The sequence below is a fragment of the Chenopodium quinoa genome, unplaced genomic scaffold (genome assembly GCF_001683475.1).
Source record: "Chenopodium quinoa cultivar QQ74 unplaced genomic scaffold, ASM168347v1, whole genome shotgun sequence".
In the NCBI taxonomy this organism is placed as follows: Eukaryota; Viridiplantae; Streptophyta; class Magnoliopsida; order Caryophyllales; family Amaranthaceae; genus Chenopodium; species Chenopodium quinoa.
Window position 1 is genome coordinate 1,895,692 of NW_018744502.1, and position 14,322 is coordinate 1,910,013.

A 14,322-nucleotide genomic window follows, 5' to 3' on the forward strand; every position below is an offset into this window, starting at 1 on the left:
AATGAATTTTTGTTGTGTGAATTTTGGAAAGCCAGCAAACTGCTGTATTCAGAACTCATGATATATGCCACAATCACTATATATTAAAGCATGAACTATCATACATCAAATCAATCTTATTCTTTTTTAAATATTAAAAGAACAAGATTAAAGCATAAACTAGCATTAGTATGAACTAACTTTCATATATTAAAGCATGACCTCTAATTACATTTGTAATTCTCATGGCAGATATCTGTGTAAGCACAAATGAGGCTGATAAAATAAAGCTTAAACCAAAGGACTTAATTCTTTATGTTTATGATGCTATCTGACAACTAACATTCTGCATGTTCTGTAATTACATAAATAATTGAATGATAGCAGCAATTAATTCTTTGCTCATTTGCCAAATGAGCAGTTAATTTTTTGCTCATTTGTCAAATGAGCAAAACATTCACTTGCTCATTTGTAAAAAAAAATTTCAATTTACTCATTGTATATGACTTTTCTCATTTCATATTCACTTTACTCATTTGTTATTTACTCTTTTCATTTATATTCATCTTATTTATGTATTTTTCTTTATTTATTTTTTTAGGATTGCCTTTTTCAATACGAAAGTGATCGTGCTCAAGAAAGGAATAAAATGTTTTGTGAGGTTGTGGAGTTGGAATTCAGCAAAACAATCATCCCAAAGAAAGATATTGAGCTTTTCTTTTTCCCAGTATTTGAAAAGGATCATTATTATCTGGTATGTTTTAACACCACCACAGACTGTGGTACAATTGAGGTTATTGATTACAGTGAAGGTCCTAGAGAAAATAAGAAATTGCTTAAAAATCTGGTATGTCTTCTGCCACTTCTTCTTCATCATTAATATCCTCATTGATGCCTGCCATGTTGTTACCAGATTCCTTATTCATGTCTCCTCTCATTATATCACTGGTACCCTAACCCTTTCAGAGGATTCTCCTCTGAATTTCTCCTTTCTCCCATAACAAGAAAATACACACACACACACTCACGCCAGAGACTCACACACACACATACACAGGCACACACACTCACGCCAGAGACACACACACACACATACACAGGCACACACACACACACACACACACATACACACAAACGCATACACACACACATACACACACGCACACATACACACACACACACAAGAAAAGTCTTAAATAGCTTCATGTTAGTCTCTGTCTCTGACCTCACTTTGAATCTATTCATGGTCAGCTTGATTCTTTCGGGATAATTTCCAAGTCAGATGGATTATTGGCTTTGCTGCTTTCAATTGTTGAAACTTATTGCACCTACCTGCACTTTTTAGGAAGCACGAATATGGTTTCTTCATAGACTATTTATTTTGTTTGTGCTAATTTTATAGTTGATGGAAGATATATTAGTTGTTTATGTGAAAAAAGGTGAAAGGTAGGAAGCCCTATTGATTGATTAAGATTCTCCCTTTTGGTCCAGCAGATCTGTACGACGACTGTACTCAAACATGAAGCATTTAGTTATGCATCCTTATAATCTGCTCAAACCTGTCTTAGCATTAGATATGAGAATACTTGCATTTTATTTCCCTGTGAAGAAATATCTTGTCCTGGAGTGGCTTATATTGCGAAGTGGCTTATGTTGTCCTGGAATGGCTTATATTGTGAATTATCAAATGTATATGTATATATGACATGTAAAACTTTTCTAGAGGATACTTGCAAAACTCTGTGATTTATTTTTCTACATAATGTGCATCTCTGCATTTGAACAATGTGTTGAGAGTTTTTTATTGTATACAGGAACACACACACACACATACACAGTCGCACACACACACACACACACACACACAAATACACACACACGCATACACACACACATACACACACGCACACATACACACACACACACACACACACAAGCACACATACAACCTGTAATAGAATCTGAAATCAGATTCTGAAATTAGTTTCCGGAATCAGAATTGTGTAATGTGTGGGTAGGTTTGTGTGGGTAGGTGGCAGTAATGGCTCAAGATTTTGTTAGATTATTTTAGAAAAATGATTTGAGTTTAGTTGTTTATCTTGATCTTGTTCTTCTTATTCTAACTATATTTGTTCCACCTGTTTTTGTTCTTATTTTAACTTATTTGTTCATTTTCAGAAAAGTGCATTTTCATATTTCATGAATGGTGAAGGAAGTATACAAAGTGTTGTTTTGTCAAAACAAATCAAGTCTATGGAGTCTGTTGTGGTTGATTTACCTTGGAAGTCTTCAGATGACAATCATTTGCATTGTGGTGTTGCAATGATGAGGCATATGGAAACATATATGGGTTTGCAAAAGTGGAATTCAGGTTTAAATAAAAATAATGTAAATCTAACCAGAAAAAATCTAATTGCAATTTTTATAATTTGCTTCTTCTGGAATGAGAAATCTGCACTTTTTAGATTAAAATTTGTGAGTAGCTTGTTGATATACATTCATGAAGCCATTACTTACCCTATACTTACTCTGAATTATTGCTTCATTTTTTCTCTTTGCAGGACATAATCATTGAAAAACTTCGTTTGAAGTATACCCTCTCAATTATTTCAAGTGAAGTAAATACTGTTAAACAAGTTGTCCAAAAGAAAAAAAAGGCTGAGGAAGCAAGTGATGCTGAAGAAAGCTAGGGGCAGCAATCCAAGAGCAATTAACGGAGAGAATTGAAGACTGAAGTTGATCAATTGTTCTTAGGATTTGTATAGTTTTTGTACAGAACAATAGAAGTGTTAGTTTTATGATGTTCTTAATAGGACAAATGTGATAAATGTTCTTAGTTGATCTAATGTTTTTATGATGTTGTTAGGATTTTCTAAGTATAAATTTTGCTATGTCAATGTAATGGATATCATTTTCTATCTTATTGACTAAGTTGTTTGTCATTTGTTAAATTCCTGAATAACTATTTGCTCATTTGACAAATAAGCAACTAACTATTTGCTCATTTGACAAATGAGCAACTAACTATTTGCTCATTTGCCAATGACCAAATAAATATTTGATCATTTGACAAATGAGCAACTAACTATTTGCTCATTTGCTAAATGAGAAAAGAAATGTTTTCTTATTTTTTAAATGAGTAACTAATTATTTGCTCATTTAAAAAATGAGGAAACTAATGCTTACTCATTTCACAAATGAGCAAAGAAATGGTTGTTGATTTAATGTATTATTAAAAGGAATGTTTACTCATTTGACAAATGAGTATTAACTATTTTCTCATTTGACAAATGAGTATTAGCTATTTGCTCATTTGCCAAATGACCAAATAAATATTTGATCATTTGACAAATGAGCAAATAAATATTTGATCATTTGACAAATGAGAAACTAACTATTTGCTCATTTCACAAATGAGTATTAACTATTTGCTCATTTCAACAAAATTAAAAACACAAAATGCTAAATCTTATATTTATATAAAAATATTAACTTTTATATTTGTATAAAAGTATCATTATACAAATATCAGCAAATATCTAGTTAATTTAGCCTCTATGATTTTGAAGATTAGGGTATGTTGGGTTGTTCTCTTTACTGAACTCATTGTATAATATCTTGGATTGGACTATTTCTGTTACCAAGGACATTACAGTAGCTTTGGTATAATTACATATGTGTGTATGATAGATAACAGAGCTTGCAAAATATTTGCTCATTTCAACAAAATTTAAAACACAAAATGCTAAATCATATATTTATATAAAAATATTAACTTTTATATTTGTATAAAAGTATCATTATACTTTGTTTGGACAATTTCTAATATCATGATGACTCAATTCACCACAACCTCTACATAATCTCTTTTTCTGGTTTTGTTCTACAGCCTTTTCTTTTTCTTCCTTCAGCCTTTTTGCACTTCTACCTCTTGTTTTAACATTTGGCACATCAATCTCAGCCCCTTTCTCTTTTGAAGTCTCTACATTTGATACATGAATTCCAGTCCCTTTATTCTTTGAAATTTTTGGAGGTTTGACAATTATTTCAGTTGGCACACTAGCTCCAATCAATAGCTCAATGTCTTGTGCTTTGTTGTTTGCACTTCCTGTTGTTTCATTATTCCTTGCAATCCTCTTAGCCTCCAAATCCTTTCTTATTCCTTGAAGATTTATCACAAGATCTTGAATATCTTCATCATTGCCTTCTGCCAAACTTACACAAGTGTGTATCTCTGACCATAAATCATTTAACAATTTTTTCTTGTCAATTAAATTAGCACATTGCTCCAACAGGTTTCCACCCAAGTCAAAAATTGGTTTTTTCAGTGCCATAGTAGTCCATCTGTGTAGCATATACTGCTCAGGAATGGTTTCAAACCTTTTTGCTTTCCAAACCCAAATCATATGTCTACATGGAATTCCTTGTCTATAAAACAACTTGCAAGAACATGTGGTGTCAAAGTTAGTTGGATTAAACACAACATCAAATGTTCTAATCCGATTTCCTTCACTTACTTTTGCAACTTCAAATCCATTTTCTTTCTTCAATTCATCAACACCACAAGAAAAACAAGCAATTTCAACCTCATATTGAAATTCATAAAAGACAGAGTTAGTATATAAATGTGAGGCATGCTTTTCTATCCCTAGTGGTGTTTTGCACTCAGGATATTTGTGCTTTGAATCATTATCATTCTGACCTTGAGTGTGTCTCTGGGCATCAATTGCAGCTTCATATCTCAAGTAAAACTCAACAAGTGACACATGAGGATTGATAAAGGAGTAGAAAAAGTTGTTTTCGCTTTCGGATCTTGATGTTGTACGCATTATTCCTCCAAGGAACACATCTCTGAAATACGCCGGAATCCACTTGTTCCTTATGTTGTACATATAACCTAACCACTCATGTTCTTCCAAGTGGTATTCAACCATCACCTTGTTCCACCTTTCTTCAAACTCAGCAGGTTCAATTTCAAGATGCCAAACACAAGCACATAATTTTTTTAGGAACCCAGTTTCTTCTTGTATGCTTGATTTCTCCACCTTATCTGGTAACTTTTTCATTATGTGCCACATACAGAAACGATGTTCAGTCTTGTTAAACACACTTTTAACAGCAATTTTCATTGCTGGATCTTGATCTGTAATCATACAATTCGGTTCATTTCCACCCATTGCCTTGAGAAATGATCTGAACAACCACTCAAATGACACTATATCTTCCTTTGCTATGAAACCAGCAGCAAAAGTAAGGCAGCTCTTATGATGGTCAACGCCTGTAAATGGAGTAAACACCATGTTGTACCTGTTTACACATACAGATTAAATTTTAAATGATCAAATAACTACACACACACATAAATACACAGACACACGTACTTAGACACAGACACACACACGCACACACACATACACATACATACATGCACTCACAATCTGTGATAGAATCTGAAATCAGATTATGAAATCAGAATTATCATCAGCTACTGAAATAATTCAATGCTCATTTGTAAAATGGGCAAATAATTGATTGTTCATTTGTCAAATGAGCTTATAACTCAATGCTAATTTGTGAAATAAGCAAACAATTGTTTGCTTTTTTGTCAAATGAGCAAATAATTGAATGCACATTTCTGAAATGAGCAAATAAGTCAATGCTCATTTGTGAAATAAACAAATAGTTATACTAAGTTCATTTAAAACAAAGTTATTAATTTAAGCTATAGTTGTAACATAAAAATGAATTGTGATTTTTATGAATTACCTATTGGTTTGGTATGTGGTATCAAAGGATACCATATCACCAAATAGAGCGTAACTCTTTTTACAAAGGGGATCAGCCCATAATGCTCTACAAAGGCAATAATCATCATCCATCTCAAAATCAAAGAAAAAAGCTCTCCACATTAACTTTTTGTTGGTAAAGTTATCCACGAACATTTGAGCATCACTTCCTTGAATGTATGCTTTCAAATCTCTATGAAATTTTTTGAAATCTTTCTTAGATGCACCGATGTTATCATATCCTCCAACAATTTCCTTCATCATTCAAAAAGTTGTAACAGGACCAATATTCACCTATTTAAAGAACAAAATAGTTTATCAAATGAGCAAATAATTTAATGCTCATTTTTAAAATGAGCAAACAATTCAATTATTTGCTTGCTCATTTGAACAATTTAATGCTCATTTTTAAAATGATCAAACAATTTAATGCTCATTTTTCAAATAAACAAACAATTAAATGCTCATTTTTCAAATGAGCATACTACTTTTATTAGAACATACAGGGAATTCATGAAACATAAGAGACTTTGAAAGTCGTACCTTAGAATTATTCACAATTATTTTTTTGTGCAATATGTTCATTTTTCTTCCTTCTTTTTGGAAGAGATTGCAACTAGGTGTATAAAGTGGATGAGTATGTCCCTCATGAAATTGTGACACTATAAATTTGTTATCATCACAATGCTTTATGATAATATGTGCCTTGCACCCAACACGAGTAACGAGTCTCTTCCTTTTGATTGAAGTTTTTTCTTCATTGCTTTCTCCTTCGTTGTTATTTAAATCTTTTTCAACAGTAGGCTTTCTTTTCTCTTTGTATCCTTCTTTATTGCATAAGATATATTGTGATTTCAATTCTTTGCTTCTTCTTTGCCTTTTAGTTGTATATTTTCTCGTGTTGAATCCAGCAGAAAATGCGTATCTTTTATAAAATACAAGGCCCTCTTCAAGATTATTAAACTTCATCCCTATAGCTGGTTTCAACTCATTGGGGCATATTGGAAGCCATTCTTTTGTTCCTCCAGGAGTGAGCAAAGGTGCTACTTTAGGAGAAACTACTATTGTAGGAGTAGTTGCCACATTTGTGATGGTACTAGAATGTCTGTCAAGTTCTTCATTGTTGCTCATCATTTCTGAAATCAGATTCAGAATTCAGAATTGCAAACAGAAAGATGAGGGGGGGGGAATAGGTTTGTATAAGTAAGTGTAAGAAGGGAGTGTGGTTGGTGTGTAGGAAATAGACCAAGAAGAAGGGGGGTGGGGCTTGTGTGCAAGCAAGAAAACCAAGGAACTCAATGCTTTGATAGCAGAAACTAGATGATTTGAAAAGGAGTAAAACTTGATAATGCTACCCTTTAATATGATTTGCAAAACCTAGCATATATAGCATTCAGTATAGCATATTTGCCTACAAAAACCATACATTCTTAGACACACACACACACTCTAACACATGCACTCTTACACTCACTTACACACACACACACATACACACAGTAATTTCAGATTATCACAGCACACAGAAGTGCTCGATCTAAGAAGCACAACCACTTGCTCATTTGATAAATGAGCAACTAAATATTTGCTCATTAGCTACAGCTACCTCTTTCACTTTCACTGCTTCTACAACTCATGTTAATGAGCTGAATCCCATTTCTCACCCTCTTTCTTACACTGTACAATTACCACCACCACCAAACTCTCTCTCCTTCCTCTGCCCCTGTCCCTGTACCTTACCACCACCAATATCACCACCACAACCTGTCTCACTCTCACTCCCTCGCCGCCACCCCTGTCCCCTGCACCCTACCACCACCATAATTACCAACTTATTTTGCTCATTTGCTCCTTTTTATATTTGCTTAATTTAATTATGTTTGCTCATTATATGTTTTTTATATTATTACAAATATTTAGGTTTGCTCATTTTCAATTCATTTGCTCATTTTAAATTTGATTGCAAATTTCCAATTTCTATCAAATTAATCAAACCTAAATTTTTTATTTAATTCAAAATATTTCAAAGAAGTAAATTCAATCAAATCCATAGTTGATGCAATTAAACAAGCAATTCAATGAGAACAGAACAAACCTCAAAAATCGAAAATTATCATGCAATTAACATGCAATTCAATAACCTGGTGATTGATGCAATTAAATATGCAAATTAATAAGAACAGAACAAACCAAAAAATCAAAAATTATCATCCAATTAACATACAATTCAATAACCTGGCGAATTTGATTTGTAGCAGTGATTGCAAATGCGATTAGTAATATAGCGCAAGGCGAGCAAGGTCGGTGTGAACTTCCTTATGATTACTTTGATGAAGCAATTGATGAAACAATTTGAAGCAATAAGAAACAGCGGTACTAATTAGGCGCCATTGATGAAGCTTCGTGGTGGAGAGAGAAGTTAGTTAGCTAGGTGGAGAGAGATGACAGTTAGGTGGTGTATTTACTGATTTTTCCATTACTATGCGCTTTTTCATCCGTCAGATCTATTTAGTTCAAGGGCCCAGATTTGGGCTCATATAAGAGATGGTCTCATATAGGGGGATGGTCTCACTGGATCCCGACCATATATATATATATATATATATATATATGTATATATATATATATATATGTATATATATATATATATATGTATATATATATGTATATGTATATATATATGTATATGTATATATATATGTATATGTATATATATATGTATATGTATATATATATGTATATGTACATATATATGTATATGTACATATATATGTATATATGTACATATATATGTATATATGTACATATATATGTATATATGTACATATATATGTATATATGTACATATATATGTATATATGTACATATATATATATATAGAGAGAGAGAGAGAGAGGAAGGCTCATGTAAGAACCCTCCTCTATATAAGAACTCAATCTTATATAAGAACCAATCTCAACCGTTTATTAGTTTTGATCCAACCATCTAAAATGATCTTTTAGTAATGGCATTTATGTAATTTAGTCTACTTATGTTCTAATTTTTTTTTCCTATGTTCTAAATTTAGTGTACTTATGTTCTAAAGTTTTTTTTCCTGTGTTCTAAATTCTTTTGCCTATGTTCTAAATTCAGTCTATTTATGTTCTAAAATTTGTTTTTTTTTTACCAATGTTCTAAATTTTTTTTTTCCTATGTTCTAAATTTAGTCTACTTATATTCTAAAGTTTTTTTTCCTGTGTTTAAAATCTTTTCAACCTGTGTTCTAATTTTTTCCTATGTTCTAAATTTTTTCTACCTATGTTCTAAAGTTTTTTTTCCTATGTTCTAAATATTCTTTTACCTATGTTCTAAATTCTTCTGCCTATGTTCTAAATTTAGTCTACTTATGTTCTATAGTTTTTTTTTTTTATGTTCTAAATATTCTTTTACCTATGTTCTAAATTTGTTTTCCTATGTTCTAAATGTAGTCTGCTTATGTTCTAAAGTTTTTTTTTCCTATGTTCTAAATTTTTTCAATCTATGTTCTAATTTTTTCCTGTGTTCTAAATTTAGTCTACCTATGTTCTAAAGTTTTTTTTCCCTAAGTTCTAAATTCTTTTGCCTATGTTCTAAATTCAGTTTACTTATGTTCTAAAGTTTTTTTTTTTCCTATGTTCTAAATTTTTACTACCTAGGTTCTAAAGTTTTTTTTTTTTATGTTCTAAATATTTTTTTACCTATGTTCTAAATTTTTTTTTCCTATGTTTTAAATTTAGTCTACTTAAGTTCTAAAGTTTTTTTTTCCTATGTTCTAAATTTTTCTACCTATGTTCTAAATTCTTTTGCCTATAATCTAAATTCAATCTACTTATGTTCTAATGTTTTTTTTTTCCTATGTTCTAAATTTTTACTACCTATGTTCTAATTTTTTTTATATAGTTATTTATAAATATAGCCTATGTAGGATTCGAACCTACATCATCTATGCATTTGTTGTAACATAGTTTCCATAGGCATTTTTTGTTTGAATAACTTAGTGCTATTTAATTTTTTCTTATGATTTTAGAGATAACCTATGTAGGAATCGAACCTACATCTCTATGCATTAGCATAGTGCTCTATCACTTGAGCTAATAGGTTTTAGCATGCCCAACGATTAAATAATGTATTGTAATTCAACCCTATGTTCTAACCTTCTATTTCAATTTTCTAAAAACTGTTCAAAATATTTTTTTCTACCTATGTTCTAAATAATTTTTCATATGTTTATATTCCTATTTAAAAAAACAAAAAATTCCCTTATATTCTATATATATGTTTAAGATTTTTCCTATGTTCTATATTTTTTGTTTATGTTCTAAACTTTTTCCTTTATTCTAATTTTTTTCCCTATGCTTGTTGTAATTTTATTTTCCTATGTTCTAATTTTTTTTTCTTATGTTCTAATTTTTTTTTCCCATGTTCTTATTTTTTTTCCCATGTTCTAAATTTTTTTCCCATGTTCTAAATTTTTTTTACACATGTTCTAATTTTTTGCATGTTCTAGATTTTTTTTCCTATTTGCTAAACTTTTTCCACCTATGTTCTTAATTTTTTCCTATGCTCTAAACTTATGCACTTATTTTTTTTCCCTATAATATAAACTTAAGTTCTAAATTTTTCTTCCTATGTTCTAAATATTTTTTTATCCTAAATCTTTCTTCCTATGATCTAAAATTATATGTTCTAAATTTTTTTAGAACATGACTATGTTCTAAAGTATTTCACTATATTCTAATTTTTTTTAGAACATGACTATGTTTTAAAGCATATTTAGAACATGACTATTTTCTAAAGTATTTCACTATGTTCTAAGCAAATTTAGAACATAAGTAATTCACTATGTTCTAAAGTAATTCACCATGTTCTAAGCAAAAGCAAATTTAGAACATAATTATGTTCTAAACTAATTCACTATGTTCTAAGAAAAAGCAAATTTAGAACATAAAGTAATTTACTATGTTTTAAAGTTTTCTCTCTATGTTCTAAAGTTTACTCTCTTTGTTCTAAAATTCTCTCTCCATGTTCTAATGTTTACTCTCTATGTTCTAAAATTTTACTCTTTATGTTCTAAAGTATTTCAATATGTTCTAAAGTATTATTTAACAATATTAGCATGCTCTAAACTTTTATTTAGCATATATTAAATTACTTTTTATAGTTTTTTTTTTAGTTATTCTAAAGACAACCCCCACTTATGGGATTAAGGCTTTGATTGATTCTTAGAGACAACCCATGTAGGATTTGAACCTATACATTTGCATAGTGCTCTACCACTTGAGCTAATAAATATATTATTCATTAATCACTTGAAGAATCAAGATACATAACAGTACTACCACCTATGGGAACTTAATTCATACCATCATCTCACCATACTCTTTCCTTATTTGAGCCTTATAATTTAGATGGGCTGCCTAATTTCCCGTACTACCCACTTGTGAACAAGAAATAAATACACAAGAATTAACAAAATGTAAAAAAATTTCAATTTACAAATTTTTTCCCTATGTTTTAAACAAATCTACAAATTTTTTTCCTATGTTTTAAATGTTTTTTTACCTATATCTTAAAATTTATACTTATGTTCTAAATTTTACCTTGTGTTCTAAACCTATATTCAAATTTTTTTCTATGTTCTAATTTTTTCCCCTATATTCTAAAGGGCAAGATTAGACAACAATAATTTATATACACTAAAAAAAAACATCAATCCTTTTTCTTCCACACATACCATATAATTTACACTAAAAAACCATCAATCTTTCCCTTTTCTTCCACACATCCCATAAGGGCATTAGTTATATAAAATTATGAACCATACTCGAAAAATCTAATTTTCCCCATCCTTCTATTACGCCACTAATCACCAATACATATCAATCTCAACCTAACACCCAAAGAGAGAAGAAATCTATCATTTCTTAGATTCTTGAATCATATTAAAGAGTTATTTGATATAAAGCATAAACACACATAACAAACCTCTCCATTACATAATTGAAAACCGCAAGCACACAACATTCCAAAATACATACACCTAAACTAATTAAATCAAAAATCAAAATTATTAATCACCAATCCACTAGAGGTATTAAAATTGCCATGCTGCTACTTAATTTTTTCAATAATATGCAAACAAAAATAAAATTCGTTTCATCTCTGTTTGTGCACCTAATTTACTACTTTTGCAATCAAATATATAGACATACTAATAACATAATAAACCTTCTTTAGAACATGATTTCACATTCCAACATTAGTACATGAAGGCAATACGGACTGCCTAATTGGGCTCAAACAATGATTCATTGAGTTATCATAATATTCAAAAATGAAGATAAGAAGCTAATGTCCTCCTTTTCATTTCCTTACTTCTTCTCTCACTTCCACAAACATAGAAATACAGAGAGACTGACACTCTGAGCTTCTCTATTTTCTGGGTTTATCCTACTTTTTCCTCTGAATTTCTATTTTTTTTAATTATTATGGCTCTATGTTGTGTTCTTGATTCTAAATTCTACCCCTGCTACTCATCACACCCCTCACTCACAACCACTGAACTCTTCCTACCCCTGTTGCTCCCTCACACAAAACCCTCCACAACTGCCAACATCACCAACCTTCTCATTCCTCTGCCACCAATCACACCCAACAACAACCACAAACAACCAAAAAATGGCACAAAAATAGCACAACAACAACGGCACCAACAATAAAAAAAAATGGCTCAAAAATCGCTCAACAAAACCTCACATAAAATGGTAAAATGACAAAAAAATCAAACAATAATAATCAAGAGTAGCGTGATAATAAAGTTTAATTTATGCGAAATTCATGAGAACCAAATCAGAAAATCGCAAAAAACAAATCACAAAAATCGCAAAAAATCAAACCACAACATCACAAAAATGTAATCGATAATCAAGAGTAGTGTGATAATAAAATTTAACTCATGCGAAATTCATGAGAATCAAATCAGAAAATCGCAAAAATCGCAAAAAACAAATCACAAAAATTGCAAAAAATCAAACCACAAAAATCACAAAAATGAAACTGAAAAATCTGGAAATCTACTTGAACATTATGCGAATTTCATACAAATTTGAGCAAAATCGAAAAAAAGAAACCATACCTGATTTGAAAATCCTTCAAATTTCAATTTCTATGAAGATTTTTGGGGTGAGGAGAGAGAAAGTCATAAACGTATACGAAGAGAGAGAAAGTTAGAGTTGCTTTTTTTTAAGTGTAGGAAAGATTAAAATTCATTTTATTTTGTTTCATCTTGACCGCCCATCCTATTTTGATCCTACGGCTGAGATTGGTTCTTATATAACTAGGGTTCTTATATAAGGATGAGTTCTTACCGAATCCCTCCCCTATATATATATGTTGTTTGTTAAATAGTGGTTAAAAGTCTTAAAAAGATGCTTAATTCGAGGTCTTGTTTATTTAGAAATTTTTATTCAATTAAGTATACATCTCATAAAAGTAAACTAAATCTCTCCAAAAGTAAACTAATTCTCTCTTAAAGTTAACTAATGCCAACAATTAGGACATTTTAATGTTTGTGTCTTTGGTGTAAGGTGTGTGGTCTTATAAGAACTCTGTTATGTTTAATGAGCCATGGCAGAAGTGGGATATTGGAGTCATGGGGTTCGTTCGACTGGTTGGGGATTATAAAAAATAAATTGATATAATTTTTGGGATAGTTAGAGGAGTTTGAATGGGGCAGCTGCTAGGAGCTCTTGGGTGCCACCTGTTGGTAGCAAAGTTTGTATCAATTCGGATGCAATAATTTTCAAAGTAAACTATATCTATCTAAAAGTAAACTAATCCTCTCTTAAATTAAGCATATTCTAGCCTAATTTGGGGTGTGAGTCGATTTTTAGAATTGATTACAGAAGCTCCCAACTCTTCTTTTCAGGATAGCCTAAGCTGGGTGGTAGAGAGACTATCAAAAGATGAGATTTTAGTGTTTGCAAACTTATGTTGGTCCTCTTGGACTAGCAGGAATAACGTCATTCATGAGCCTTCAACACACGATCCTATAATGTTAGGTACAAGTTTCACCAGGTATGTCTATGACTATAATGCATATGCTGCTAGAGTCTTTACCAAGGTGAAAAGAAGTGGCACATAGTCTGCTTCTTCCTAGGTAGGTAAAACCTCCTATTAATTTGATAATGTGGATGCTGCAATCATGAATGGGAAAAAAGTGGGTCTTGGGGTGGTTATGCGTTACTCAAATGGCAAGGTTTTAAACATTGCAGTAAGGAGAAGAATTGGCGGGTGGGAACCAAGTGTTGCTGAGGCTGTTGCTTTGTGTTATGGGGTTGAGATGTCATGGAGTTTTGGCTATAGCAGGGTGTGGATGGAGAATGATGCTCTTATTATCGTTGAGAAAATTAAGGGGAAAATGTCAGGGCTAGCTTAGCTATTTGTTTCTCTTCATTGGTCGTGTTATTGATTTGATGTCTTTGTTCGATGATTTTCGATGTAGTCATGTTAAGAGAGTCGGTAATACTTTAGCATACTT

The 14,322-nt window shown here is 31.2% G+C and overlaps 3 protein-coding genes across 3 annotated transcripts; 1 reads left to right on the forward strand and 2 right to left on the reverse strand.

The window, feature by feature from the left end:
- Positions 1-551: 551 nt before the first annotated feature.
- LOC110698165 lies at positions 552-2,669 on the forward strand. Its single transcript, XM_021875572.1, has 3 exons — positions 552-826; positions 2,158-2,367; positions 2,541-2,669. Exons 1-3 carry the CDS (start codon positions 629-631, stop codon positions 2,667-2,669), a joined length of 537 nt encoding a protein of 178 aa, XP_021731264.1. The 5' UTR covers positions 552-628.
- A 1,110-nt stretch (positions 2,670-3,779) lies between these two features.
- LOC110698166 (protein FAR1-RELATED SEQUENCE 5-like) lies at positions 3,780-5,156 on the reverse strand. Its single transcript, XM_021875574.1, has 2 exons — positions 4,566-5,156; positions 3,780-4,523 (listed from the first exon to the last, which is right to left on the reverse strand). Exons 1-2 carry the CDS (start codon positions 5,154-5,156, stop codon positions 3,780-3,782), a joined length of 1,335 nt encoding a protein of 444 aa, XP_021731266.1.
- Positions 5,157-5,987: 831 nt separating this feature from the next.
- Positions 5,988-6,863, reverse strand: LOC110698182 (protein FAR1-RELATED SEQUENCE 5-like). Its single transcript, XM_021875584.1, has 2 exons — positions 6,309-6,863; positions 5,988-6,059 (listed from the first exon to the last, which is right to left on the reverse strand). The coding sequence occupies exons 1-2, from the start codon at positions 6,732-6,734 to the stop codon at positions 6,030-6,032; spliced, it is 456 nt and encodes a 151-aa protein (XP_021731276.1). The 5' UTR covers positions 6,735-6,863; the 3' UTR covers positions 5,988-6,029.
- Positions 6,864-14,322: the final 7,459 nt, after the last annotated feature.